This window comes from Somniosus microcephalus, chromosome 11, assembly GCF_052327205.1.
Source record: "Somniosus microcephalus isolate GS21.2 chromosome 11, FLI_Smic_1.0, whole genome shotgun sequence".
Classification (NCBI taxonomy): domain Eukaryota; kingdom Metazoa; phylum Chordata; class Chondrichthyes; order Squaliformes; family Somniosidae; genus Somniosus; species Somniosus microcephalus.
The window spans coordinates 148,403,582-148,429,238 of NC_140997.1; the positions used below are offsets into that span (position 1 = coordinate 148,403,582).

Consider the following 25,657-nt stretch of genomic DNA (forward strand, 5'->3'; position numbering starts at 1 on the left):
GATGTTATGTTTAATGGGGAATATATACTGTTAAGCTAAAAAGGGAGGATTGTAGTGTATGGTTCCACCTTTAAGAGAACTATTTTAAGGGTTGCACTACTTTATTTTGGCTGCTGTATACTGTAATACCGGCGGTGACCACACCGGTATATAAGTGCTGCGTAATGATTTATTGGGCAGTTCAGCCCTGCCCTTCGACTAGTAAAGACCTGTTAAAATTTACTCTTGTGGTCTGTGTAGTAATTCTCATTATAACACACAGACTTAACAATCAGCTTCTAGTCGTTGGCACCAGTCACTCACCGCAGCTTCCAGTCGTTGGCAGCAGTCACTTCGTTTATAGAAAACTCTCCGCCCTCCCGAGCCCCGGGACGGGGCCTGAGCGGGCTTTAGACCGCCGATTGCGGCTGAGCCTGCGGCCTAGTAGAGGGGGGGAAAGCCCGAGTCCCCGGGCAGCAAAAAAAGAGGGTGAAAGATAGGAAAATTTATCAGCTTACAAAAAGTCTTTAGAAATTAATTTACTTTTTTTTAAAAAACTATTTAATTGTGTACAGAAAGTGGAGGGAAAAAAATCAACTCAGGAATCAAGATGGCGGCCACTCACCTCCGCTCAGAAGGATTAGGCCTGCCCCCACACGCACTGATTGGTCAACCGTCAGGTCACTGAACTGTAGGATTGGTCAATCATAACTTCACTCAACTCTAGGATGGCCCGCCCGCACGCGCAATGAACCCGCCCCCGTGACGCAGCGATTGGTCAACCGTCGTGTCGCTCGACTGTACGATTGGTCAACCTTCACGTCACTCAATGCTAATGAATGGAATTTTGAACGTTTTTTGGATACCGTCTGAACAATTTTTGTCTGACCAAAAAGTAAATACGCTTATGACCATTCCGGAATCATAAGCTTTCTTTGGATATAACATGTGTAGGTACGCTCTATAACTTTTGAGTGTATAGAGTACATACAGACAGACAGATGAGCTATTTTTTTAATATATATATAGAGATTTTAAAAATGTGATTTAAAAAAAAAAAAAAAAATTATTTGCCGATTTAATGATGTTTTGGGGCCCATAGTATTTCTAAGTTCGACAGCACTTCCTGTCAGACTTATGAATGGAGCATTCCCTGCTCCGATTGGCTCTCCATGGCCCACGTGATCCCAGGGAACGCATCGAACTAACTGCGCCCCTCGGATATGCAAGCACTGCACGCCGGCAGCTGGACCAGGCCCCGGATCAGAATTCCACGGGGGCCCACAGCTCAACGGCCGGCGTGCAAGGTAAGTGCAGGTCGGGAGCTTGCACCCGCGGGAAGCCCCCGACCTGAATTTCTGGGCCATTAACGGAAGCGTTGCAGCTGTAAACGCATCTGCAAGGACATCACTGCGGTGGTAATTGTGAACTTTGGTTATGTTGCCCAACTTGTAGAAAATTTCCTATGCATCTATGCACTAATAATTACATCTATAATTAAAGCTGCAAGGGACAAAATGTAATGGTTTTGAAGAGACAAATGATCGTATCTGATTTTTGTGTCCGTTAGCATACAGCCAAGTTGGCCAGCTCAAGATTTTTGTTTGAATCTGCTCAAGGTCAAAAATGAAAGCTGAGCCACAGTATAATTGAACTTAAGTAACATTATATGTGCTCAGACCTCAAAGGATTAGGTTTGACTTGGTGAATCATCAAATACTTTCTTCAAATCTTGTTCCTTCAACAGAGGCAACTTTGGAGTATTGAATGGAAGCTGTTGATGTTGATACGGACTTGTGTGCGAGCCCACTCGGACTGGGGATTCTTGGGCTTCCTAAAAGCCCACGGAAACTTACTCCGTAAACTACAAAATTAGCAAGGAAGAACTTGCCGTCAATCCATAATTAACTTGTTACGATGCTGCCTTCACAATTTTTTTTTTGAAACCCATCATGTTTGAGTCTCCAAGCCAACCTACTGAGAAATTCATAGACTGTGCCCTCTCTTCCTCTAGGTACACATCCCATTTACCCAAGTCAAGAGCGAGCTTAGGCCCAGTTTGCAACAGTCAGGGCTTGAGGACCCCCAAGTGTGTGCAGCCATGCTGCTGTGGTTTAACCAGCTAAAATCAGCCCAGAACAAGCTTCCCACAATTTTTGCAGCCAGGAGAACCATACCCATTAAGACCTTGGTGTGCAAGGTTAACCTTGAGCCAAGTGTGAAAAATTCCAGTCCCCAGTGACTGGTCTGTCCTCCAGATACAGTACCATTGATCAGCCAGCCTGGTTCATTAATCATCAACAGTCCTCTGGACTACTGTAGACCCATCTGGTTCAGGTATCCAATTAAAAAGTCGGCCACAAAGCAATCACTTTGTTTCAGTCTTTCATCTGGAGCTGACACAATGACAGTTATACCATCCAGAACCACCTTACTTGACCATTAAACAATTGACAAAGTAGGAGTTTGAAGCCTCGTTGGGTGCATAGCAGATATGGAAGACTCCTTGCAAGTGGCACAGTCAATAGTACAGCTCATCATGAAATGTGTGAGTAATTTGCCACCATCCTTGTAACCACATTCTGGACAGATACTATAACCCACGGGTGTATATGGTGGTTCCACCAGATGGAGGTGTGGAAATCAGCTGCAGTTGCTTGCCCAATCGTGGTAAATACCAAACCGTTGATCTATCAACTCTCATACTTGAGTTCCAGGAAATTCTTCTGACAGCTGTGGTCCTAGGTCTGAATTTCCTCATCATTGATATAATGGGTATCTCTTTCAGCGTGATGTTTTTGAACTCTGGCCAACAAGATTGAGCAGCTGCCCTTGACAACAAGGCTGTATCTGACCGAGTGTGGCATCAAGGAGCCTTCATGAAACTGAGGTCAATGGGAGTTGAAGGGAAAACTCTCCAGGTGGCTGGAGTCATATCTGGCACAAAGGAAAGTGGTTGTGGTTATTGGAGACCAATCATCGCAGCCCCAGGATATCACTGCAGGAGCTCCTTAGCAAAGTGTTCTTGACCCAACCATCTTCAGCTGCTTCATTAATGATTTTCCATCAGTCATAAGTGGGGCTGTTAGCTGATGATTACACAATGTTCAACTCCATTCATAACTCTTCCGATAAAGAAGCAGCCCATCCCAGTCTATAACTAGGGTCTATACAACATCCAGACTTGGGATGACAGGTGGCAGTTAACATTCGTGCCACTTAAGTGTCATGTAATGATCACCTCCAACAAGGAAAGACCCAACTGTATCCTGAACTTTAATGGCATCACCACCACAGAGTCTTCTACCATTTACATCCTGGGAGGTCACCTCTGACCTGAAACTTAACTGGAGCAACCATATCAACACAGTGGCCTACAAGAGCAGGGCAGAGGCTGGGTACTCTGATGAGTGACTCATCACCTGACCCCTCAATGCCTCTTCATTACCTACAAGGCTAAAGACGCGAATATGATGTAATACTCACCACTCGCACGGATGTGGATCCAGGGTTCCTCATTATGTTGGAGCTGTGGTAATATAAGAGACCCCTGCTCCATCTCATGTGAGATTGCTGCTAATTATAATTAGTTATGAAGACAATGTTGAACTTAATAAAGAGAATATTGTCTTCAGCTTTGGACACTGCATTTCAGGAAGGATATATTGGCCTTGGAAGGGGTACAGCGCTGATTCACCTGAATGATGCAGGGGCTTAAAGGGTTCAATTATGAGGACAGATTGCATATATTTGGCTTGTATTCCCATGAGTTTAGAAGGTTGAGGGAATGATTTAATCGAGGGGTTTTAAATGATTAAGGGATTCAATAGATACAGAAAAACTAGTTCCTCTGGTGGAGGAATCCAGAGCAAGTGGGCACAATCATAAAATTGGAGCTATACCATTCAGGAGTGAAGCCACGAAGCACTTTATCACACAAAGGATAGTGGAAATCTGGAACTCTTTCCTGCTCTCCCTCCCCCTCTCCCCCCACCCAAGAAGGCTGCAGATGCTGGGGGTCAATTAAAATTTTCAAGACTGGGATCAACAGATTTTTATTAGGTAAGGGTATTGAGGAATATGGATCAAAGGCAGATAAACGAAGTTGAGATACAGATTAGCCATGATCAAATTGAACTGCAGAACAGGCTTGAGGGGTTGAATGGGCCTACTCCTGTTTCTCTGCTCCTACACCAAGGATGTAAGTTTTTCCCACACCAGGACTGCATTGGAAAGGAGTTTCTCTCTTCACAAGTGTTCAACAGAAATAAGTGCCAGGCAGAAATGAAATGAAGGGAACCGTAATGCGAATGCACAAAGCTGGGTCTGCGAGCAAGTGACTGAGCAGCTCAGCAGCCAATTCATGAAAAGGGCGTTGTGATGCATGAGGTGGAAATGAGAAGGGATGTCTTTGGTTTGATACTCGACAGTCGCTTTCCCTTTGGACAGCAGTGCGCAGCATACCTGGAACGAGCATGAGGCATAAAAAGAGGTCTGAAGAGACCGACACAACCACTCCGCAATGTCTGTTGTCGAGTTTGGCAGCAGACCAGATTACAGCTGTGGCACAACTGCGCAACTGGTTCCTTGGCAAATCGGAGCTCATACCTGTGTATACCTACACGTATGTTCATGTATTCTCTCGCTCACCCCGTCCCTCACCATCTCACTCTCGTCTCCCCCGCCTCCCTCCTTACCCTCTTTTCTCTCTCTCTCTCTGCCCCTCTCGCTCTCTCCACCTTCCTCCCTGGGACAATTCCAGGTCAGTATGCTTCTGCTTGTTTCTGGGTGGAGCAGTGATGTGGGTGCCTATAGTCCTCCTTTGGCGCAACCATCTCTCCTATGGACCTCCTGCTCGTCCCCTTCCTCCAGAAAGCTAATGTATGGGACTCCCAGGGGGAATTCTACTGTGCATGTAACAGAGAGAAAGCGGCAACACCACAACAATTGATGCAAAAGTTCCTGACCACCCAAGTGGAAACAGGAACAAAAACAAAACCAGGGAAAAGGTTTAAAAATACCCTCAAACTGTTGCTGTAAATCTTCTTAAAGGACTCCAACTCCATTTCAGCCATCAGCACAGTCCCCAGCTATCTTGGATGACTTTTTTACAAGTGTGGGTGGATGAATCTCCACTGTTGTGCCATAAATGCTGGGAAATTGCATGCAAGGTGAACTGGTCATTGTAGCCTCATTTGCAGTGATTTTGCCGGTGAACTGGCAGCTGCCTCTCACACCTTTTGGGTAAAATCTAATTGGGTGTAACAGATCTCCGCTTTGGTTTCTGTTTATCATCCATAACCAATAGGACAATCTACACTCGAGACTCAACGCTGAGTATCATGTGCAAGTATATTATAATGTAGTAAGTGGATAATTAACACTGGTTTCTCCAAGACCCTAGAAGAGAGAGTCCAACGTTGGCTGGAACTTGCGCCTCTATCTTTAAAAGGCCATATTATAAAGGAAGAAGGTGGGAACATTTTAAGGGAATTCCTGATGGAAGCCCAAGTACCATGCTGTAAACTCTAATGGAACACCAATGGTGTGAATGGTGTGCACATTATTATGTTTTAAAGAACTAGATCTAGTTTCTTTGTTATCTTTTTAACAAAAGTTCCGTCAAGAAACCAAGCAAACCTAAATGTTTAAAATATGGCCAAAAATGGAGACAAGATAATGGAGGTGTAAGGTGTCTGATCCTGCCTATCTTGTGCTGTCATTTTCTTTTAAGCCTATGTGTAAGGGTGACCAATGCATTACATCTTGAATCTGTGTAACCATCTGACTGACATCAAGTTACTATGTGAACGTAATATGATGCGTATTATTACATTTGGGTCTTATGACTGTTATTTTCCTCTATTCACCAATGATGATTGAAAAGTCGCTGTATAAGGTGGGGAAACCCAATTTAAACATACACCGGCCTCTTCTCCAGCATTAGAAAACAGGGAAATATACCTCATTCTCTGCAAACAAAACCCTCTATAGAGCACAGATTCTTAAAGCACCCTGACGTCTATTTCTCATTCTGTTGTATTTGCTTAGAAGATGCTGCATCAATGGCAGAAGAGTTCCTGACTGCTGATGTCTGTCGACTGGGAAACGGAGAGAACTGTTCAACACTTTACTCCGTGGAAAGTAACGGTAAGGTGACCTTGGTTTCAAGCCGATATATTCAGGAAGCAGGACGAGGCAACTTGCTTTGGCAAAACGTTGGCTAGCAAGTGCTGCGCTGATGTGCCTGTTAATTATAAGTTAAGTGGCCTTGGTATATATTAAAAATAAACCTGTTGTACAAATTGTTCCCCGTCAGAGTTGCTTTCCGAGAATGAAGAGGACTCGGAGCATACCTGTGAAACCCTGTTGATGTGCATCATTACTGTACTCAGCCACGGACTGCGAAGTGGAGGAGGAGTGGGAGATGTGCTCAGGAAACCTTCCAAAGAGGTATGGAGCTGCTGCTTTATATATTATCTTTAAAACAATAATTTTTGGATACGCATACTGTCCAGCCAATCAGAGGCCAGTGGGCTGAATGCCTGACATTCTAGCTTTAATACGGTCAAGTTTTAGTTGCCAGCGCAATCCACAGGTCAAATACAGGTCAGTCAAATTTTACCAGCATCTAACTTCCATTTGATGTACTTTGCAATTTGTACAGCATCTCTCATCCTCCAAAGAAACAACCTGGCAATGAATCGGTAGGATATAACACAATTATAATGCATCCAGTTGAGCTTGTGTCATTAACCTTTCAGGTATTCAGATCTCACTATTTAACTGTCGTGCAATTTTTTTCCAAATAAATTAAGCTGTTCCTTGTTTTGTGCATATTACAATAATTAATAGTTTGAATCCCCAGTTAAATGATTTGCTTGTATCTATATAGTAATTAAAAATAACATCTGCTTTCACCTGTTCTATGGAAGGCTTACAGATATTTTTAAAGGGTATTTAAAGCACATGTGTGTGCATGGCTTGGCTTGTGTTGAAACTAACTTAGAGAAAACTAGCCCAGTGCTCCAACCCCATGGATGTGTGTTTTGACATTAAATAAAAGTCACATTTTACAACAACAACAACTTGTATTTATATAGCGCCTTTAACATAGCAAAACATCCCAAGGTGCTTCACTGGAGTATTAAAAGACAAAAAATTTGACACCGAGCCACATAAGGAGAAATTAGGGCAGGTGACCAAAAGCTTGGTCAAAGAGAGGTTTTAAGGAGCTGCTTAAAGTTAGTGAACAAACTATTTTATTTTAGTGGGCAAACTATCTTTTGAAGCACTTATTGTCCATTTATAAATGTCTGCATTCATTGGGTGACTATCACATTTCACAGGAACCACTATTTGCTGCTCGTGTGATCTATGACCTTCTCTTCTTCTTCATGGTCATCATCATTGTCCTGAACTTGATCTTTGGTGTCATCATTGACACTTTTGCTGACTTGAGGAGTGAAAAACAGAAGAAGGAAGAAGTTCTGAAAACTACCTGCTTCATATGTGGTTAGTATTCCTGTTTGCTGTAAGTAGATGGGAGAGATGCCTCTGAGAAATGGGGAAAAACAGATAGAGGTCACTGAACCATCTCTTTAGAAAATGTGGTATCCTTGGAAATGTGAAGATTCCAGTAGATTGTTTCAAAATATGTTGTAAAGAATTTCTTCTTTGGGGAAAAAAAAATCCTGTCAAACTTGGATAATCTAGCAAAACATCTCCAAGTGAAGGGAGCTACAAATGGACAGAACCTGACCATTACATAAAGACATGCAAGTTGAATATGTTAGGCTGCCTTGCCAGTGTGGTATTCCTTCACCACCTTCTCATTTAACACTTGTGTTCAGATAAAAAGAAGCAAATGCTGGAAATTGGCAACAAAATGTGAGTCGCCAAATGCTCATATGCTGTTTGATACGGAAGGCTCTGAATAATATATTCAAACAAGAAAAACAATGTTGTGTGATCCAGGTATTGTCGGAACAGATGATGCAGTGTAGTAGGTTCCATAAGTGTAAGAGCAGATGTCACAACATCAAACAGTACGAACAACAGTAAAGGACAGATGAGCGTTGTGTTAAATGAGGCATTTATGGTTTCAGATTATGTGATTATTGCATTCCAAATGATTTGAAATGTCTGGTGTAGTTATGCATTACCTTGGTTGTAAAATCTCCAACACATGTAAATGAATAGACTTCGAATAATGGATTCTCCCCTCAGTCAGAAACATACTGTCTGAATGGTGATGAGCTGCTTCTGTTTACACTTCAGTTCTACACATGTAATTAGTCTCAGGTTTGGTAATTATTAATTTATTGTTTCTAGGCTTGGAAAGGGATAAGTTTGATAACAAGACCGTAACGTTTGAAGAACATATCAAGGAGGAACACAACATGTGGCATTATCTATGCTTTATTGTCTTGGTGAAAGTCAAGGACTCGACTGAATACACTGGGCCAGAGAGCTATGTAGCAGAGATGATCAAGGTCAGTGACAACTCTACTACGCACAGTTAGTTTTCATTTTGAGTGGAATAAATAAATAATATAATGTGTAGCTGTCACCCTGTTAAGTGTCTTGTTGAAGATGAATTCATCGAAAAGGAATAAGATGGACATTGATTTTTTTTTTTTAAATAAGGTACTTGACTGATTTTTATTGAAAGATTTGTTTGTGTGAGTTCGACCTTTCATAGTCACTGTTTGCTCCGGCACACCTTTTCCAGTGACTAGTGCTTTTGGCCTCTGCTGTGGAATCCCAGCAAATTGGCTGAAACCGTCAAGAATGTTTGAGGTGCCAGCCACTGCTCAAACTCCCAAGTTCGAGGGTGAAGTAAATTTTTGAGACCTTAAACAACTAGATGATGCTTTTTTCATTTATGTTTAAAAAACAGTTTTATTTCTCATTCCATTGTGTAGGGATCTCATTTAGAAATTTCTAGAAAATGTGTTTGACAGATCTTGTGTGAAAGGCAAGATGTATGTAATGAAAGCTGATCCAAAGATTACTCTGTACCAAGACATTTGCACCTAGGGCTTACAGATAATGTAGTTGCTTTAAACGTTGGAAGCCCAGGAGACATGAATTGGGGTGTGTATACAGGTGTTTGGCGTCTTCCAGCTGGAATCACTTTCTTTGTCTTGGCTTTACACCTGTGAGGTTGAGAAGTGCTGTTGTAGACAGTTTATTCCCCCTCATTCTTGTAGATTTATTTCACCACTTTGGCCTTCCTTCATTCTTTCAGGAAAGTCTGAGAGCTGGGTTGGTCGGGAATGAAAATAGTGTGGCTCGTTAGTGTAGGTTCCTGGAGGGGTACAGAGGAGGCAGTGTAAGCTAACCAATTAGCCTCCATTATGAATCCTCTCAATTTAACTCCAAGGTTAATTTGCATGGACATATTGAGGCAAGGGCAAAGCAGGCAGCTTGTGGTAGAGAAGAAGAAGCTGGGACTTTCCTTGCCCTCCAAGGTTGATCCTTTGGCTTTGGCCACAGTAATTAAAAGGAAGTGCAGTTTGATGTGGTCAGAGTCATGATGTCATTGCAGGTGGCAGACCTGTAGATAGGGAATTTGAGCAGGCACTGGTGAAGAAGCTAGGAGGTAGGTTTTATTTTTGTTCCAGGGATGAAAGGTGAGGATCAAGGACATGAGATAGTAAAGGAGATGAGAAAATGGTTGATACGGCCTTGTGTGTGATTTTGACCTTGGAGGTAGAGAGATCTTGTGCAATGGTTCAATCAAGGAGGTGGTCATGGATTTGGGTGGGGCAGTTTGAAAAACAGCAGAAACTTTATTTTTCCAATTTCAGAAAGAAAGCTATGGTGTATACTTGGACTTTCTTAGATTTCCTTCCTCCTGCCCCTGCCCTTGCTTTTTTGAACCAAGCCAAGCCACTTACAACGTAGGTCCCATTATAATAACTGAAAGAATAAGAGAGGGGCTGGCAGTGGCCATGTTTTTCCTCCTGTTGGTGAAACTGCCTCGCAGTTTATATGGGTAGTTTCACCAACAGCTCTCAGCTCAAATCAGATATCTCATTGAGGTCTGGTTGGAGTTCTCGGTACGCTGTGCTATATAAATAAAAATTGTTCTCGTACTAACAACCTCTTATTAAGGAGTGTGATGGAATACTCTCCACTTGCTTGGATCAGTGCAGCTCCAACAACACTCAAGAAGCTTGACACCATCCAGGACAAAGCAGCCTACTTGATTGGCACCACCTTAAACATTCACTCCCTCCACCACCGGCACACCGTGGCTGCTGTGTGTACCATCTACAAGATGCACTGCAGCAACTCGCCAAGGCTTTTTCGGCAGCCCCTCCCAAACCCGCAACCTCTTCCACCTAGAAGGCGCATGGGAACACCACCATCTCCAAGTTCCCCTCCAAGTCACACACCATCCTGACTTAGGGGTATATCGCCGTTCCTTCATCGTCGCTGGGTCAAAATCCTGGAACTTCCTACCTAACAGCACTGTGGGAGTACCTTCACCACATGGACTGCAGCAGTTCAAGAAGGTGGCTCACCACCACCTTCTTGAGGGCAATTAGGGATGGGCAATAAATGCTGGCTTTGCCAGCGACGCCCACATCCCATAAACGAATAAAAAGAAATCTTTGAATCTTACAATGTAGCTAGTTCGCTCAAAGCCATTGTGTTAAAAAAAAATCCTTGTCCACTGTTGCTCAAATTTATGTGCATTCAAATACTCTTTCAAACCCTGTGCTGCTTAATGCCGGATACAACTGTATTAATTAGCTGTTACCTGTGCAACAAGAGCTTTGTTCCCCAGTGTTCTGTGATGGTCCTGGGGGTATGGAAAATGTGCTTTATACATCGGAGTCAGCTTTGTGTAACCTGACTGGCAGCTAATGTTCTAGAATTGAATGCAGACTCATTTCGAAGGACACCCCATACTTTTGGATTTCAAGTCTTTTGGCTGCTCTTACGATCTTGAAATGCATTGAAATTGTTACTGATGTATTTTTCTATTTCCTGCTTATGTGGAGACTTGGTGCTGTAACCTAGGCTCAGCATTTGCATGTACTCGGACCATCTTGGTGCCACTTCCCTGTTTTTAGAGTGGTGGTTCACCAGTTACACAGAACTCCTACCTCTTTTATTTTTAAAAAGTGGAAAATTAATTTCTCGGTATGGAAATTTTCATTAAATGGATGATGTAATTTTATGTTCAAGTTTTGCAACAGCGTATGTTCTTGGAATAGGGAAGGATAATGGGCTCAGAAGGCCTACTTAGACCTATCCTTCCAGATACTGTGACGAGTTCCAGCTTGTTAGTATTTTCAATATGTCTTTCAAACTTAAAAACATATCTATTAAGAGTCATGGTCAGTGTGGCACCGTCACAGTATTGTATGTACCCGTGTGTGTAACCGGGGTAATGTTTTAACACACGGCTCAACTGTAGATTGTATAAGGAATGACTTGGTCCTTGGGCAGACTCCCCCTTTTTATTGTGTGATTCACTACAACAGCTGAGCGCCGTAGTGTCTTTTGATTTACCGTCCCTTCCCCAGGCACAATGAAGCAAGGCTCACATTTGTAGGAAAGTCACTTTTCTATAACGCTTATATAAAGGTTGGATGATTCAGGGGGTTTTGAGGCTGGCGGGGCCGGGCTGGAGTTGCTTTTGAGACTTGCTTAACAAGGTTTTCAAATCGTTCTGCTCTGTGAATTTCTTGGTGAAAAGTCAATATTTCAGACACGACAGGAAGCTCTTCAGTGGGCCTAGGATGATTTTTTTTTTTTTACAGCCCCTTTTTAAAACAAATTTTGATGGCATGAAGTTACCTGCCAGTTCAGTTTGCCCCAAGGAGCAGATATCCAATTTTCTCACATAATTACCTCAAAGTTCATGCCTTAATGCAATTAGACTAAATTCCACAGCGCAACTCAAACTGCAATTGTGACTCGGGTAGCCATTAGGGGATGAGGGAGAGAAGGAAGATGAAGGGTTTTGATAGAGTAAATAAGGAGAAACTGTTTCCACTGGTAGGAGTGCCGGTAACCAGAGCGCACAGATTTAAGATAATTGGCAAATGAATCAGTGGGGAGCTGAGAATGTTTCTTACACAGCGAGTTGTCACGATCTGGAATGGTAGTGGAAGCAGATTCAATAGTAACTTTCAAAAAGGAATTGGAACTTGAAGGGGAAATGTTTGCAGGGCTATGGGGACAGAGCAGGGGAGTGGAACTAATTGGACAGCTCTTCCAAAGAGCTGGTGCAGGTATGAGGAGCCGAATGGCGGCCTCCTGTGCTGTAAGATTCCACGAACAGTGAACAATAATCTGCATTCTGAGCCTTGTCTGTCCAAAACGTCACGGGTTGCTTTTCATTCGAGCTCATCCGGCGTATTTTTTTAAAAAGCGCTGCATTTAATGAGCAGCAACCTAACTTGTCTGGTGATACGTACATGGTGACATCACCCAGGGAATTTCCATCAAATAGATTTCAGAAGTGGCTTAATACTGATAGTGACACTTTGAAAGTAACCGGTTAGTAATTGCAGCCAGCAATTGCCTGCAGTGTGTGGGTGTACAGACCAGTTGCGACAGAACCGTGATCTTGATCTACAAAGGCTGTATAAATGTAAACAGTATGATACGATTTCAAAACTTTCCTGGCTACGGTGAGGGTTCACTGACACTGTGGAAACACACCTGTGTATGAAATGTGGTCTTGTTCCATTTGAGATCTGTACCTTCCGGTTAATATGCTAAGGCTTTAACAAAAGCCCATTTGTTTTTGGTGGGTAACACTTTTAATCAACCAATGCATTCTTCTCAACAAACAAAACAGGTGGGAAATTGCATATGCTTGGAGGTGTTTCCTTAAGCAATATTACCATCGTAGTAACGTAAACGCTTTAATAAGTAAGGGTGTAGTTATAGCTCCACTTCCCCATTGATGCTAAGCAGTGTCACCGATGCACAATTGACAGCATAACTTGGGCCAGGCTGATGATCTAATCCCCAAGTGCACTGAAGCCAGGAAGTGGGAGCCATATCCTAGAGGTAGTTTCACACCAGCTGCAGTATAACTTCAGCCTAGTGCATATATAAATTTCAAATGTGAATTTCCTGGGAACTTTAGAAACTCAATCTTTTTAATTAAAAGTAGCCACTCTGGGGAATGGAAAGGTCCAAGTGAGCATGTGCAGCACCAACCACAGCAAGGCGCCCATGGCATTATAGCTTTGCTGAAGGTTGCACCCTGCAGGTACTAGTCAGTAGTATAACTACAGTCTCTCATAAGTGAAAGGCTCTTCAGATACTTTCTATTCTCTTGAAACCCTCCCTCAGTACTCAAGTAATTAAACCCTTTTAAAGGAGGATGTGCTAAAAACTTAGTTCAGAGCCTTTCCTAGAGATCAATATTATGGTTTGGTTCTGATAATTTGTACGGCAGATGTTTCTTTCTAACCCTGAATTTTGGTCCCTTTCATTAGAAGTTTATTAGGATGTTGGACCAAACTGCAAGGGTCGTATATTCGACAATACAGGAAAATCTAATTAGAAGATGAAAATCCGACATCCCATCAACATTGTGAGGAATGAATCCTCTGTCTCCAATACCCTTTTTCCTTGTAGGTGAGATGCATTTTGCAGAAATGGGATCGAAAGTTAGGCATGGAGTGAAAAGTGGGAGATTTATTCTGTGGAAGGGGATTGGCACATATTGGTTGTAGAGTCCAAGATTCTGTCCTGTGCGAGGGTCAATGTCATCAGTATTTCAAGATGAAATTGATATTTCAGGTATCTGGACAGGAGCTGACCCTCAATCCTCATCCACAGGGGCAAGAGGCAGAGGATTTGCTTGACTTTATGATGAGGTCTCCCAAACCAGTGGCAGCACTTTGTGTGCCAATTTCAATATTATCAAGGGGAGGGGGGGAATTGATCTCTACATGCACAGAAGATATGGGAGACAGAGATCAATATGCCTATGAAGAGGAGATATGGAAACATGTCTGATGAAAGGTACATTAAACAGAGAGTGGGACTTAAAGGAAGTCTTTCTGTAACATTTGCATATTGAATTATCATTGGCCCGCAGGCATCTGTAAGGAATACCTATTATATTCACGTGATCACATGTTGAGTTGTCATTGGCCTGCAGGCATCTGTAAGGACTGCTATTGTTTGGAAGACCCAGGAGGCTAGGGGTCCTAACTCCATCTTGTCCCCACTGTGCTGTATGATTGAGATCACAGACCTGATGCTTCATAAGAGTTTAAACTGTAATACTCAGTTGTCCTGCAAGTTATTATTTTTGTACAGAGTGTGCAAAACAAGACATGGTGTCAGAACAGGGATTTGAAATGGACATCGTTGGAGCGCCCTTGCCTTGAATGGATTGGGAATCTTTGAACTTACATAGAGAATGGCGCAAGTTCAAGCAACATGTGCAGTTGATGTTCTCGGGTCCACTGAAAAGCAAAGGGGAGGAAGAAAGATGCAGCTACCTACTCCTGTGGATCGGAGAAAAAGGGAGAGACATTTTTAACACACGGTCTCTCACCGCGGATGAAGCAAAGGTACTGAAAAGTTATTTTGACCGTTTTGAATTACATGTGATGGCCAAGACAAATACGATATTCGCTAGGTACAAGTTTCCGAAGAAAGTACAAGGAGCTAGTGAGTCGTTTGAACAGTTCGTGACTGAGTTAAAACTGCTGGTAAAAGACTGTGAATATGCGGATAAAGATGAGATGGTCAGAGACCGCATCGTGTTTGGAATACATTCAGCTAAAATGAGAGAGAAACTTTTGAATGTTGGGTCCGGGCTAACGCTGGACAAAGCTATGGACATAGCTAGATCGCACAAGATAGACCAAGCACAGTTGAAAACCATAACCGGTGCCACGAGCAGCTCGTGTGAACAGACAGTGCACGCAGTTAATAGACACACACCAAAGAACACCGCCCAGAGAGCGTGTTTCAGAACACAAAGAACAGTGAGAGTTCTGAAAATGAGCAACACAGACATCAAACGCTTCAAAAACTGTGGATATTGTGGAAACAAGATGCATGGGAAAAAGGAGTATTGCCCTGCCAAAGGAAAGCTATGTGGTAAACAGAACCACTTTGCTAAAGTTTGCAGGACTGTTTGTTTTTGGAAAACAGTACACACAGTGAGTGACAGCCAAATGCCAGATAGAGAGCCAAATGCAGAGGAACTGTTTATTGATTCTGTGTCACAGAAAAACAGATTTCAGAGACTGAGCAATCTTTTGCCGATATTGAGATAGGAAAACAGGGCAAAGAGCTTAGGTTTAAACTAGACACTGGAGCTCAGGTTAATGTAATTCCTCTGAGTGAGTATCACAGCTTGAAGGATGAGTGTGAGCTACAGCCCACCTCACGCAGACTGACCAGCTATGGGGGTGAGCAGCTCATTGTAAAAGGCACATGCGTGATGAAATGCAAGTACAAAGAAAGCGACATGATGTTGGATTTTTACATTGTTGACACTCGAGCACCTCCAGTGCTAGGTCTAAAGGCATGTTTAGACATGGACCTCGTCAAGCTAGTGCTATCATTGACAGCACCAGTTGAGAAGCAGACAGTCATGGAGGAGTTTGCTGATGTTTTCAAAGGAATCAGACTATTCCCAGGTGAATGCACTATTCACCTTGACCCAGTAGCAACCCCTGTGGTTTGCCCACCGAGAAGGATACCCCTTGCTCTACGTAGTCGCCTGAAGGAGGAGCTGCAGAGCATGGAGAATACAGAAATCATCATCCGGGAAACAGAACCGACAGAGTGGGTCAACGCATTAGTAGTGGTTGAGAAACCACGTACAGGCAAGCTCAGAGTCTGTCTCGACCCCAGAGATTTGAACAAGGCTATCAAACGCTCTCACTACCCTCTACCAATGCTAGATGACATCACACCCAAGCTAGTGGGAGCACATTACTTCAGTGTAATAGACGCACGATCAGGATACTGGACTATCAAGCTCACGGAAGAGTCATCTAAGCTAACAACGTTCAACACACCATTTGGACGCTACCGATTTCTGCGTTTACCATTTGGTCTTCTCTCAGCTCAGGATGAATTCCAGTGGAAGATCGACGAAACCTATGAAGGCCTCGACGGAGTAGTCGCAATCGTAGACGACATCCTCATCTATGGCAGGAATAGAGAGGAACATGACAGGAACCTCCGTGCGATGCTACAAAGATCACGGGAGAAAGGTATCCAGCTCAACCCCGAGAAAAGCATAATCGGATCCACCGAGATCAGTTATTTCGGGCATCGCCTCTCAACTGGTGGCATTAAGCCGGATCCAGAAAAAATCTCCGCCATCAAGAAGATGGAGCCGCCAAAGAACCGCGCAGAGCTAGAGACAGTACTAGGCATGGTTAACTACTTAGCCAAGTTTGACCCGAGCCTCTCCGAAATCAACGCACCCATGCGTCAGTTGCTCAAACAATCCAATGAGTTCCTGTCGGACAAACAACATGACACAGCATTTCAGAAAATGAAAGACCGAATCGCCAGAGAACCAGGACCAGTTCTTGCCTACTTCGACCCCAACAAAGAGCTCAGACTACAAGTGGATGCGTCAAAGTACGGACTAGACGCAGTATTACTGCAAGAAGGAAAGCCCATTGGCTACGCTTCCAGATCTCTCTCAGACAGTGAAATCAACTATGCTCAAATCGAGAAAGAGCTATATGCAATTCTGTTTGGATGTAAGCGTTTCCACCAGTACGTCTATGGCCAACAAGTCATTGTGGAATCCAACCACAAGCCCCTCGAGTCAATCATGAGGAAACCACTAGCCGCAGCCCCACCAAGGCTACAGAGAATGATCCTTCAGCTACAGAAGTACGACTTCACAATCATTCACCGTTCAGGCAAAGACTTTCCTGTCACAGACACGCTCTCCAGAAAGTCTCTTAGCTACCAGGACAGCAGCCTCAGTGAACTGTAATACTCCGTTGTCCTGCAAGTTATTATTTTTGTACAAAGTGTGCAAAACAAGACACTTTCCAGAGCGGTTGGAAGTATTAGTATCCCTCGGGATTCAGTTCTGGGGCCACCTCCGTTCATGGTCTACTTCAATGATTTGGATAAAAACCTAGAACGACTGGTGTTGAATTTTGCAGATGATACCAAAATAGGAAGTATAGTTGATTCTTTAGAAGACGAAAGGGAGCTGCAGGGGAATATTAATTAGATTGGGGAATGGATTAAAAAATGCCAGATGGAATTTAATGTTACTAAGAGTAAGGTGATACTTTTTTAACCAAAATGCAACAGTAATTATATTCTGAATGGAAGTAGGCTCGGTGCGGTGAAAGACCAGAGGGATTTGGGAGTACAGGTTCATTGAACATTAAAGTGTCGTAAACCGTGAGGAAGATAGCAATAGACTTCAAGAAGACATAGACAGGCTGATGGAATGGGTAGACCATGGCAAATGAAATTCAACGCAGAGAAGTGTGAGGTGATGCATTTTGGTAGGAAAATTAAGAGAAACCATACACACTAAATGGTACAATTTTAAAGGTGGTGTAAGAACAGAGACCTGGGGATGCTCGTGCACAAACCTTTGAAGGTGGCAGGACAGGTTAACAAAGCAGTTAATAAAGCATATAGGACCCTGGGCTTTATAAATAGAGGCATAGAATACAAAAGCCAGGAAGTTACACTAAACCTTTATAAAACACGAGTTCGGCCTCAGCTGGAGTATTGTGTCCAATTCTGGGCACCGCACTTCAGGAAGATCGTGAAGGCTTTGGCGAAACCGTTTCCGATGGCTGAAGGGTCGATAATGAGAGGGTACAGATTTAAGGTGATTGGCAAAAGAACCAGAGGTGACATGAGGGAAAACTTTTTTACACAGCGAGTGGTTAGAATTTGAAATGCTCTGCCTGATAGGGTGTTGGATACAGATTCAATGATAGCCTTCAAAAGGGAATTGGATAAATATTGAAGGAGAAAAAATTGCAGGGATATGGGGAAAGAGCAGGGGGAATGGGACTAACTGGATTGCTCTTCGAAAGAGCCAGCGCAGACTCGATGGGCCAAACGGCGGCCTCCTGTGCTGTACTATTCTCTGATTCTATGATTAATGGCAGCACCTCGGGTTGATAAGGCTGTAAAAAAAAAAAAAGCTAATGCAATTCTAGATTTTATCAAGAGATATAGGATATAAAAGCCAAGAGGTAATGATGAGTCTGTGTAAAACCTTAAGACCCGAGAGTACAGTGTGCAGTTTTAGGCTCAATGCTGTAGGAAGGATATTGGCGGCTGTAGAGAAGGTACAACGCAGATTCACCAGCATGCTGCCTGGTTTGAGAAAATATAAACACAAACATCGCAGTTTACAGGGTGATCTGATAGCGATGTTTAAATTTGAGAGTATGGGGTAGGGTCGATACAACCAGACTGTTTTCAGTAGGTGTAGGGTCGAGAACAAGTGGTCATAGATACAAGATTAAATGCAAGAGAGTTAGAACAGAGGGCAGGAGAAACATCTTTCCACAGAGTTGTAAGGATATGGAATTCACTTCCAGGATAGAGGCAGAAGCTATGTCAACCTTAAACATCAGATTGGATAGGTAGATGAAGAACAATGGGTTGAAGAGTGAGTAAATGTGATTAAAATGTTTGCTTGCATGGAGGATAAATGCCGACATGGACTGGTTGGGCCGAATTGGCTGTTTCTGTGTTGTAATTTCTACACGTTCCATTTGTTCGAAGGCATCTGCGACTCACCCAGTTGAAAGTGCTGCAGCGGACAGATCTGACGCCCAAAGGGTTTGACATGGTTAGCAATTGTGCTGCGTGCATATTCTTTGTGGTGTAGGCAAGATAGGGTGGACTATCTTTATGTCAAGATAGTCAATCCGTGGGTATTTATGGAAAGTGGGCAACAAAAATTATCCAGACCAATTTAAACTGTTTCCCATCAGATACCAAAATCTTAAGCCTTGGAGATCCAACTAAAGAACCAGAGAAATGTTTTCCCAGAGGGTCGTTTGTCTTTGGAACACTCTTCCTCAGAGGGCAGTGGAAACAGAGTCTTTGAATATTTTTACGGCAGAGGTAGATAGATTCTTGATAAGCAAGGGGGTGAAAGGTTATCAGCGGTAGGCGGGAATGTGGAGTAATCAGATCAGCCATGATCTTATTGAATGGCTCGAGGGGCCGAGTGGCCTACTCCTGCTCCTATTTCTTATGTTCTTATGCATGTGACTGTACTCCATGCCAATGCTGAGGTGGGTTACTTTTATATGATTTTCATTAAACTGGCAACAATACATTGAGGAAACACTTGTTTCTGCCCTTAGATTTGAGAGTGAATCTTGAGTGACTTATAAATGTCACCTGAGTACCAATGTGTGGGCGGTGCCCTCCGAATGCCTTCCCAGACATTTGATTAATTCAGAGAATAGGTGATTTTTTAAAAAGTCTTTGCTGCTGAAGCACTTTCTGATCTGAATTTTGCAGTTGGTTTATATTTTGCATTCACACCTTTACAATTGACTGTCGGGTTTCTTAGTCCAGTTTCACATCTCACAGGGGAAGAAGTGTGTTCTTGTTTATCGGTAGACTAGTTCAGGGCTTTAATTGGCACAAAGTTTGGGGCGTGGGGGTTTTTTAATTTTTTGTGAAAACTTTTACTGGGTTCCAGTGCTCCTATTTAATTGTATGTCGATTGACATGATGCGACTTGCACCGATCGTCAAGTGTTGCAGCTTCTACAGATGACCTCTAATGCTGTGCTGGAGATGTGCTGCTCCCGATGACTTGAGCAGATTAGCATGAGACTAAGCAAATGCTCAGATTCTGCAAGATTGTGGTTAGGCAGTCATGGTTTTTGCATGAACAGATGTTGGATGAAATTGTAATGCTGCAGCTCAGACTGGTGGAGAGTTGGGGTGAGGGGTGGAGAGTTGGGGTGGGGGGGGTGGCGGGGTGGAGAGTTGGGGTGGGGGGGTGGCGGGGTGGAGAGTTGGGGTGGGGGGGGTGGCGGGGTGGAGAGTTGGGGTGGGGGGGGTGGCGGGGTGGAGAGTTGGGGTGGGGGGGGGTGGCGGGGTGGAGAGTTGGGGTGGGGGGGTGGAGAGTTGGGGTGGCGGGGGTGAGGGGGTGGAGAGTTGGGGTGGGGGGGTGGCGGGGTGGAGAGTTGGGGTGGGGGGGGTGGCGGGGTGGAGAGTTGGGGTGGGGGGGGGTGGCGGGGTGGAGAGTTGGGGTGGGGGGGTGGATAGTTGGGGTGGGGGGGTGGCGGGGTGGAGAGTTGGGGTGGCGGGGGGGTGAGGGGGCGGGGCGATGGATGGAGGGAGGGAGGGAGGGAGAGCCGCATGTGTTTCCAACCAACAGTAAACCTTGAATTCAGTTGAACCTGTTTTCATGTGACCATCTACCTACATTGTGCAGTTCAGCTCTAGTTTCCAAGCCAGAGAAATTCAAGTTTGACCTGGAGCGTGGTGATAATGTGCTGTTGACACCCTGATATGTGTGTTCCACTTAGGGTTGCAACTCTTTTAATTCCTGAGTCTGCAGGAATTAAAAGACTAATCTCCAGGGCACTGCTGCGAGCAACCCAGGAGAAAAATCATAGGGTATTAAAAAATTAGAAGAAAAACTTTTTTTTTTGAATACATGTGTTTCCACATTATAAAAATACTGAACATTGGGAAAAAGACTGTTTAACTGACGGTCAAGAATCATCCAAACAGGTAATACAGAGAGTATTTGCTTTCCAATTGACTTGGGAAGACGGTGTGCCGCGAGTATGGACATGTTGGCAGGAGTGTGGGGGCAGGGCGGGTGGGGGGGGTTCACGTGATGACACCTCCAGGAATATGTCCAACCAAAGTTGGCAACCCTAGAACTACCACATTTATTTCATGTAGGAAGTTAAAATCTTTTGTCTTTATCAGGATGCGAGGTCGCACTCTGCGACAGAGAGCACGGGTAACTAACCTTCACTCATGCCCCAGTCTGGCCTATATGTGACTCCAGTCCCACACTAATGAGCTTTCCTATTAACTGCCCTCTGAAGCGGCCTAGCAAGCCACCAAGTTGTATCAAACTGCAACAAAGAATGAATTGCTGCGATTCAAGAAGTTGGGCCTATCACTGTCCATTTCAGGGCAACTCGGGATGGGCAATAAATGCCAGCGCGACGCCCACATCCCAAAAATGAATTTTTAAAAATTCAAGGCTCAGAGGATGTGGAAAGGTTCTTGACACTTCACCTGCGTGGTGGGATCAAACCTGCATCCCTGCGACCTCACTGCTGTGCACTGTATACTGTGCCACCTCTGTTAAAATCTTGCATCCAAAAGAAATATTTACCACAGCAGTTATTACAGAGGAGCATGTCATTTTGCTATCACTTGCTCAAGACTTTTGTCCTTTTCCTCCTCGCTGCACCCACCCAAGCAAAATAAACAATCCTATAAATGCAAAGCGGGAAGTATTTTTTCATCCTCCCTCTTCTGGTGAAATTTGGAGTGATGAGACTAAAGGCATGAGCAGCATTGTATCATCCACAAGCATTGTGATTTATGTATGGTCCCCACCAGCTTGCTAAATACCCAGAATGTATGGCCCAGTCAGGTTTGATTTGACATCCTAATTGGGGAGGAGTTGGGTGTCTGTATTGGGAATGGAACATTTTTTCCCACTTTTAGCATTTCCAGACCAACTATAGCAGAGGTTAAATTGAGAATAACATACTTCCATTCTCTCATGACGTGTTATAACCCACACTTCAGATGAGTGCCCCCTACTTTCACCAGTGTCATAATTGTATTTTTTCCTCTATTGGGTATCTTCTGAGGCAGCAATTTTAAAGCAAGAAACTGGGTGAGCTGCCTCAGTTCATTTCATGTAGGGATCCTGGCATCAAGGACAGATCCTGTGTATTAGGGTTGCACTTTGACTTGCGTCCCAGAAATCACAGAATAGTACAGCACAGAAGGAGGCCATTCGGCCCATCGAGTCTGCGCCGGCTCTTTCGAAGAGCAATCCAGTTAGTCCCACTCCCCCATATCCCTGCAATGTTTTTCTCCTTCAAGTATTTATCCAATTCCCTTTTTGAAGGCTACTGTTGAAGCTGTATCCACCATTCTATCAGGCATTGCATTCCAAGTCCTAACCACTCGTTGCATAAAACGTTTTCCTCGTGTCACCTCTGGTTCTTTTGCCAATCACCTTAAATCTGTGCTCTCTGGTTATCGACCCTTCAGCCATTGGAAAGAGTTTCTCTTTATTTACTCTACTAAGCCCTTCATGATTTTAAACATCTCTATCAAATCTCCTCTTGGCATTCTCTGCTCTAAGGAGAACAACCCCAGCTTCTCCAGTCTATCCACGTAACTATAATCCCTCATCCCTGGAATCATCTCTTCTGTACTCTCGCCAAAGCCTTCACGTCCTTCCTAAAGTGTGGTGCCCAGAATTAGAGCAGGATCCTGTATGCTTTATTAACTGCTTTGTTAACCTGTCCTGCCACCTTCAAAGGTTGGTGCACAAGAACCCCCAGGTCTCTCTGTTCTTTCACCACCTTTAAAATTGTACCATTTTAGCTTGTCTTGTCTCTCCTATGATGGGACAATGTAACAACCCAGTGCACCATTCTGTCAGCCAACACAAGTCTGATAGATTTGTTGATTTGGAAAGTGTTGGAGCTAGGTGCATACAACAAGCCCTTTCTTACAATATAAAACAGTGCATGAATACTTCAGCACAATACAAATGGCTGCTCTTTTATTATCCTAGCTGGATTTGTTTTAAATTGCTGCTAGTTGCCAATTGACAGTATTAACCAGCAACAACTTGGGCATTTTTGAAAAATATTTTGTGTGGACACATGTTGTGTGCAATTTCTTTTATTGTATTGTCAAATTAAAACCTCAACCAGTGTCGATCCAGCATGTGTCATGCCAGTTCACTCGCTCTAACCTTGGCAAGCCAACAGTGAGCATCTGTGAATCGTGCCTGCAAAGTTGGCAGGTCGGCTTCCAGCTTAACACGATGTCTCCGTTGGGTGTGGCGGTTGCACAGACAGTGTCTCTTGCCTTGCTTTTACCCAATCCTGAGCTCTTCAGTGTCCCAAAGAGCAAGCGTGAGGCCAGCTGCCATTACCGGCTTTCTTCACACTGTAAAGCCAACACTCCAGAGTAGTACTTGAGGGAGTGCTGCACTGTCGGAGGTGCCGCCTTTCGGATGAGAGGTTAAACCAAGGGTTAGTCTGCCCTCTTGGGTGAACATAAAAGATTGAAGAAGAGCTGGGGAGTTCTCCCCGGTACCCTGGCCAACATTTATCCCTCAACCAACATCACTAAAACAGATTATCTGGTCACTATCAGAGTGCTGTTTGTGGGAGCTTGCTGTGCGCAATTTGGCTGCCGTGTTTCCTACATTACAACAGTGACACCACTTCAAAAGTACTTCATTGGTTGTAAAGCAGATTGGAAGGTCCTGAAGTTGTGAAAGGCGCTACAGAAATGAAAATCTGTCTTTCTTTTGGTGTTCCTGAGAGAGTGGAAGCATACTACCTATAAGAGATAGCTGTAGAAATGCCAGTACTGGCAATACTTGGAGCGAGATCTGTAATCAGTACGAATGATGGACTAAGTGCAACATATGAAACTAGGTTACAGTTGAGTGACGGTTGGTTTCTGATGCACAGATTGGATGGTGTGTAGCCCACCAGGACATCCTAGTAACTGGAAAATCAGTGGGAAGTTCATGATTTTAAAAAAGGGTAATAAAGGTTACGGTAGTGTTGTGGTTATGGCATTGGATGAGCAGCCCATAAATTTGAGTATTTGAATCCCATCACAGCAAGTTATGAGATTTAATTTAACAAACATACAAATAAATTACCATGATAATTACCGAATTGTTGTGGGCCCTAAGTGGTTGGACTAATGTCCTTCAGGGAAGGGACTTGCCACCCCTACCTAGTCAAACGCTCACAGGACTCTAGTTCCACCCAGCCTCTTGTTGCTCCAGCAAAGCCATTCGGGGTGGGGAGTAAATGCCTTACCTGCATCGCCCACATCCCGAGAATCTTAATGTGAAAATGTTGCACATTAAACTTCAGTTATTTTTTGGTTGGGCTTTGGTTGGGCGGGGGCGAGGTTTAGTAAAACTACCCCTGAAATATAATTCCACAATTGTGTCACTATGGAATATTTTGAAAATGAACATTTTGCATTTGGTCTCTGATGGTTGGGAGGGAATATTTATTTCTAGTCATGGTAGTGTTTTAGAATTTTTAAAAAAATCACATGGCTGCAGATAGATAATGGGGAAGTGATTAATTCAGGCATTTCTGGCCTAAGTCTAGTTCACCATTCATGAAACAGCTGAGCTCGAAGTCTGGTGACCGGTCACCTGATCGAGGATTACAAGGGATGATGTGGATTGCATTACAGCTGCTGTCTGTTTATGCCCCGTTTCAGCTCCTCATTTTTGATTTCAGCCTGACTTCTGGGAGAGGGCTAGAGGTGCGAGATCGAGGGAGAGAGAGGGGGTGGGGGAGTGTCGAACCTGTGCTTTCAAGCTCGAATAGGGAACATTTTGTTTTGAAGTTGCCTCATGCTTCAGGAACTGTGTCAAATAGCTGCTGTTGTAGACAGCCATGTAGCACGGGGGATTTGTGAGGACAACTAGAGGGCAGGGACAGTGGACCGGCCTTCCTCCTACGTGATGTGAATGACCTCAGAATTCTGAAGGGGATTTTTCTTTAATTATTGTCAATGATGCATTTCCTACAGGAAGTGTGTAACCTGATTTCATACTCAGAATGCGGATCCATTCCAAGACTCTTCAGAGCAGTTTTTTTTTTATTTGTATGTTTTGTAGTGGCAGTATATATTTAATCATACAGCACAGAGGAAGGCCATTTGCCCCATTGTGCCTGTGCTAGCCCACTTCCCTGCTCTTTCTCCAGAGCCCTGCATTTTTTCCTCGTTCAGGTATTTATCTAATTCCCTTTTGAAAGTTACTATTGAATCTGTTTCCGCCACCCTTTCAGGCCGTGCATTCCAGATCATAACAACTCGCTGCGTTAAAAAAAAATGGAAACTTGTTGAATAACTCACTCAATTCTGTTCAATTTGGTGGGGTTTGAGAGATTTGAACCAGCATCTACTGCTGCACAGCTTCTTCCTTTGCTTTGTATTGCGATGGAAACATTTTCCAAGCTGAAAACTATCCAGTACTTTATTTAATTTTCTGTAACTGTGATTCTTGGAGTAACCACAAGTAATGCAACACTTTTGAAATAAAAATTCTGTGAAAGTTGTACTAGAAATGTGATTAAAACGAGTAAACCAATGAGCAAGATGCCACAATTGTTGTGGCTCAGTGGGTAGCACTCTCACCTCGGAGTCAGAAGGTTGTGGGTTCAAGTCCCACTCCAGGGACTTGAGCACAAAATCTAGGCCGACACTCTGGTGCAGTATTAAGGGAGTGCTACACTGAAGGAGATGCCGGCTTTCAAATGAGACGTTAAAACGAGGCCCCGTCTGCCCTCTCCGGTGGATGTAAAAGATCCCGCAGCACTATTCGAAGAAGAGCAAGGGAGTTCACCCAGTGTCCTGTCCAATATTTATCCCGCAACCAACATCACTAAAACAGATGATCTGGTCATTATCACACTGCTGTTTGT

The 25,657-nt window shown here is 43.7% G+C and overlaps 1 protein-coding gene across 1 annotated transcript in view; it reads left to right on the forward strand.

Moving 5' to 3' along the window:
* The window catches only part of LOC147110942 (inositol 1,4,5-trisphosphate-gated calcium channel ITPR1-like), a 509,662-nt gene that overhangs the window by 408,792 nt on the left and 75,213 nt on the right, over positions 1 to 25,657 (forward strand). Inside the window, exons 53-56 of the mRNA XM_085999984.1 lie at positions 5,901 to 6,129; positions 6,299 to 6,432; positions 7,329 to 7,494; positions 8,314 to 8,474. Coding sequence (XP_085856110.1) covers positions 5,901 to 6,129; positions 6,299 to 6,432; positions 7,329 to 7,494; positions 8,314 to 8,474 — 690 coding nt within the window. The remainder of the gene's footprint in view (positions 1 to 5,900; positions 6,130 to 6,298; positions 6,433 to 7,328; positions 7,495 to 8,313; positions 8,475 to 25,657) is intronic.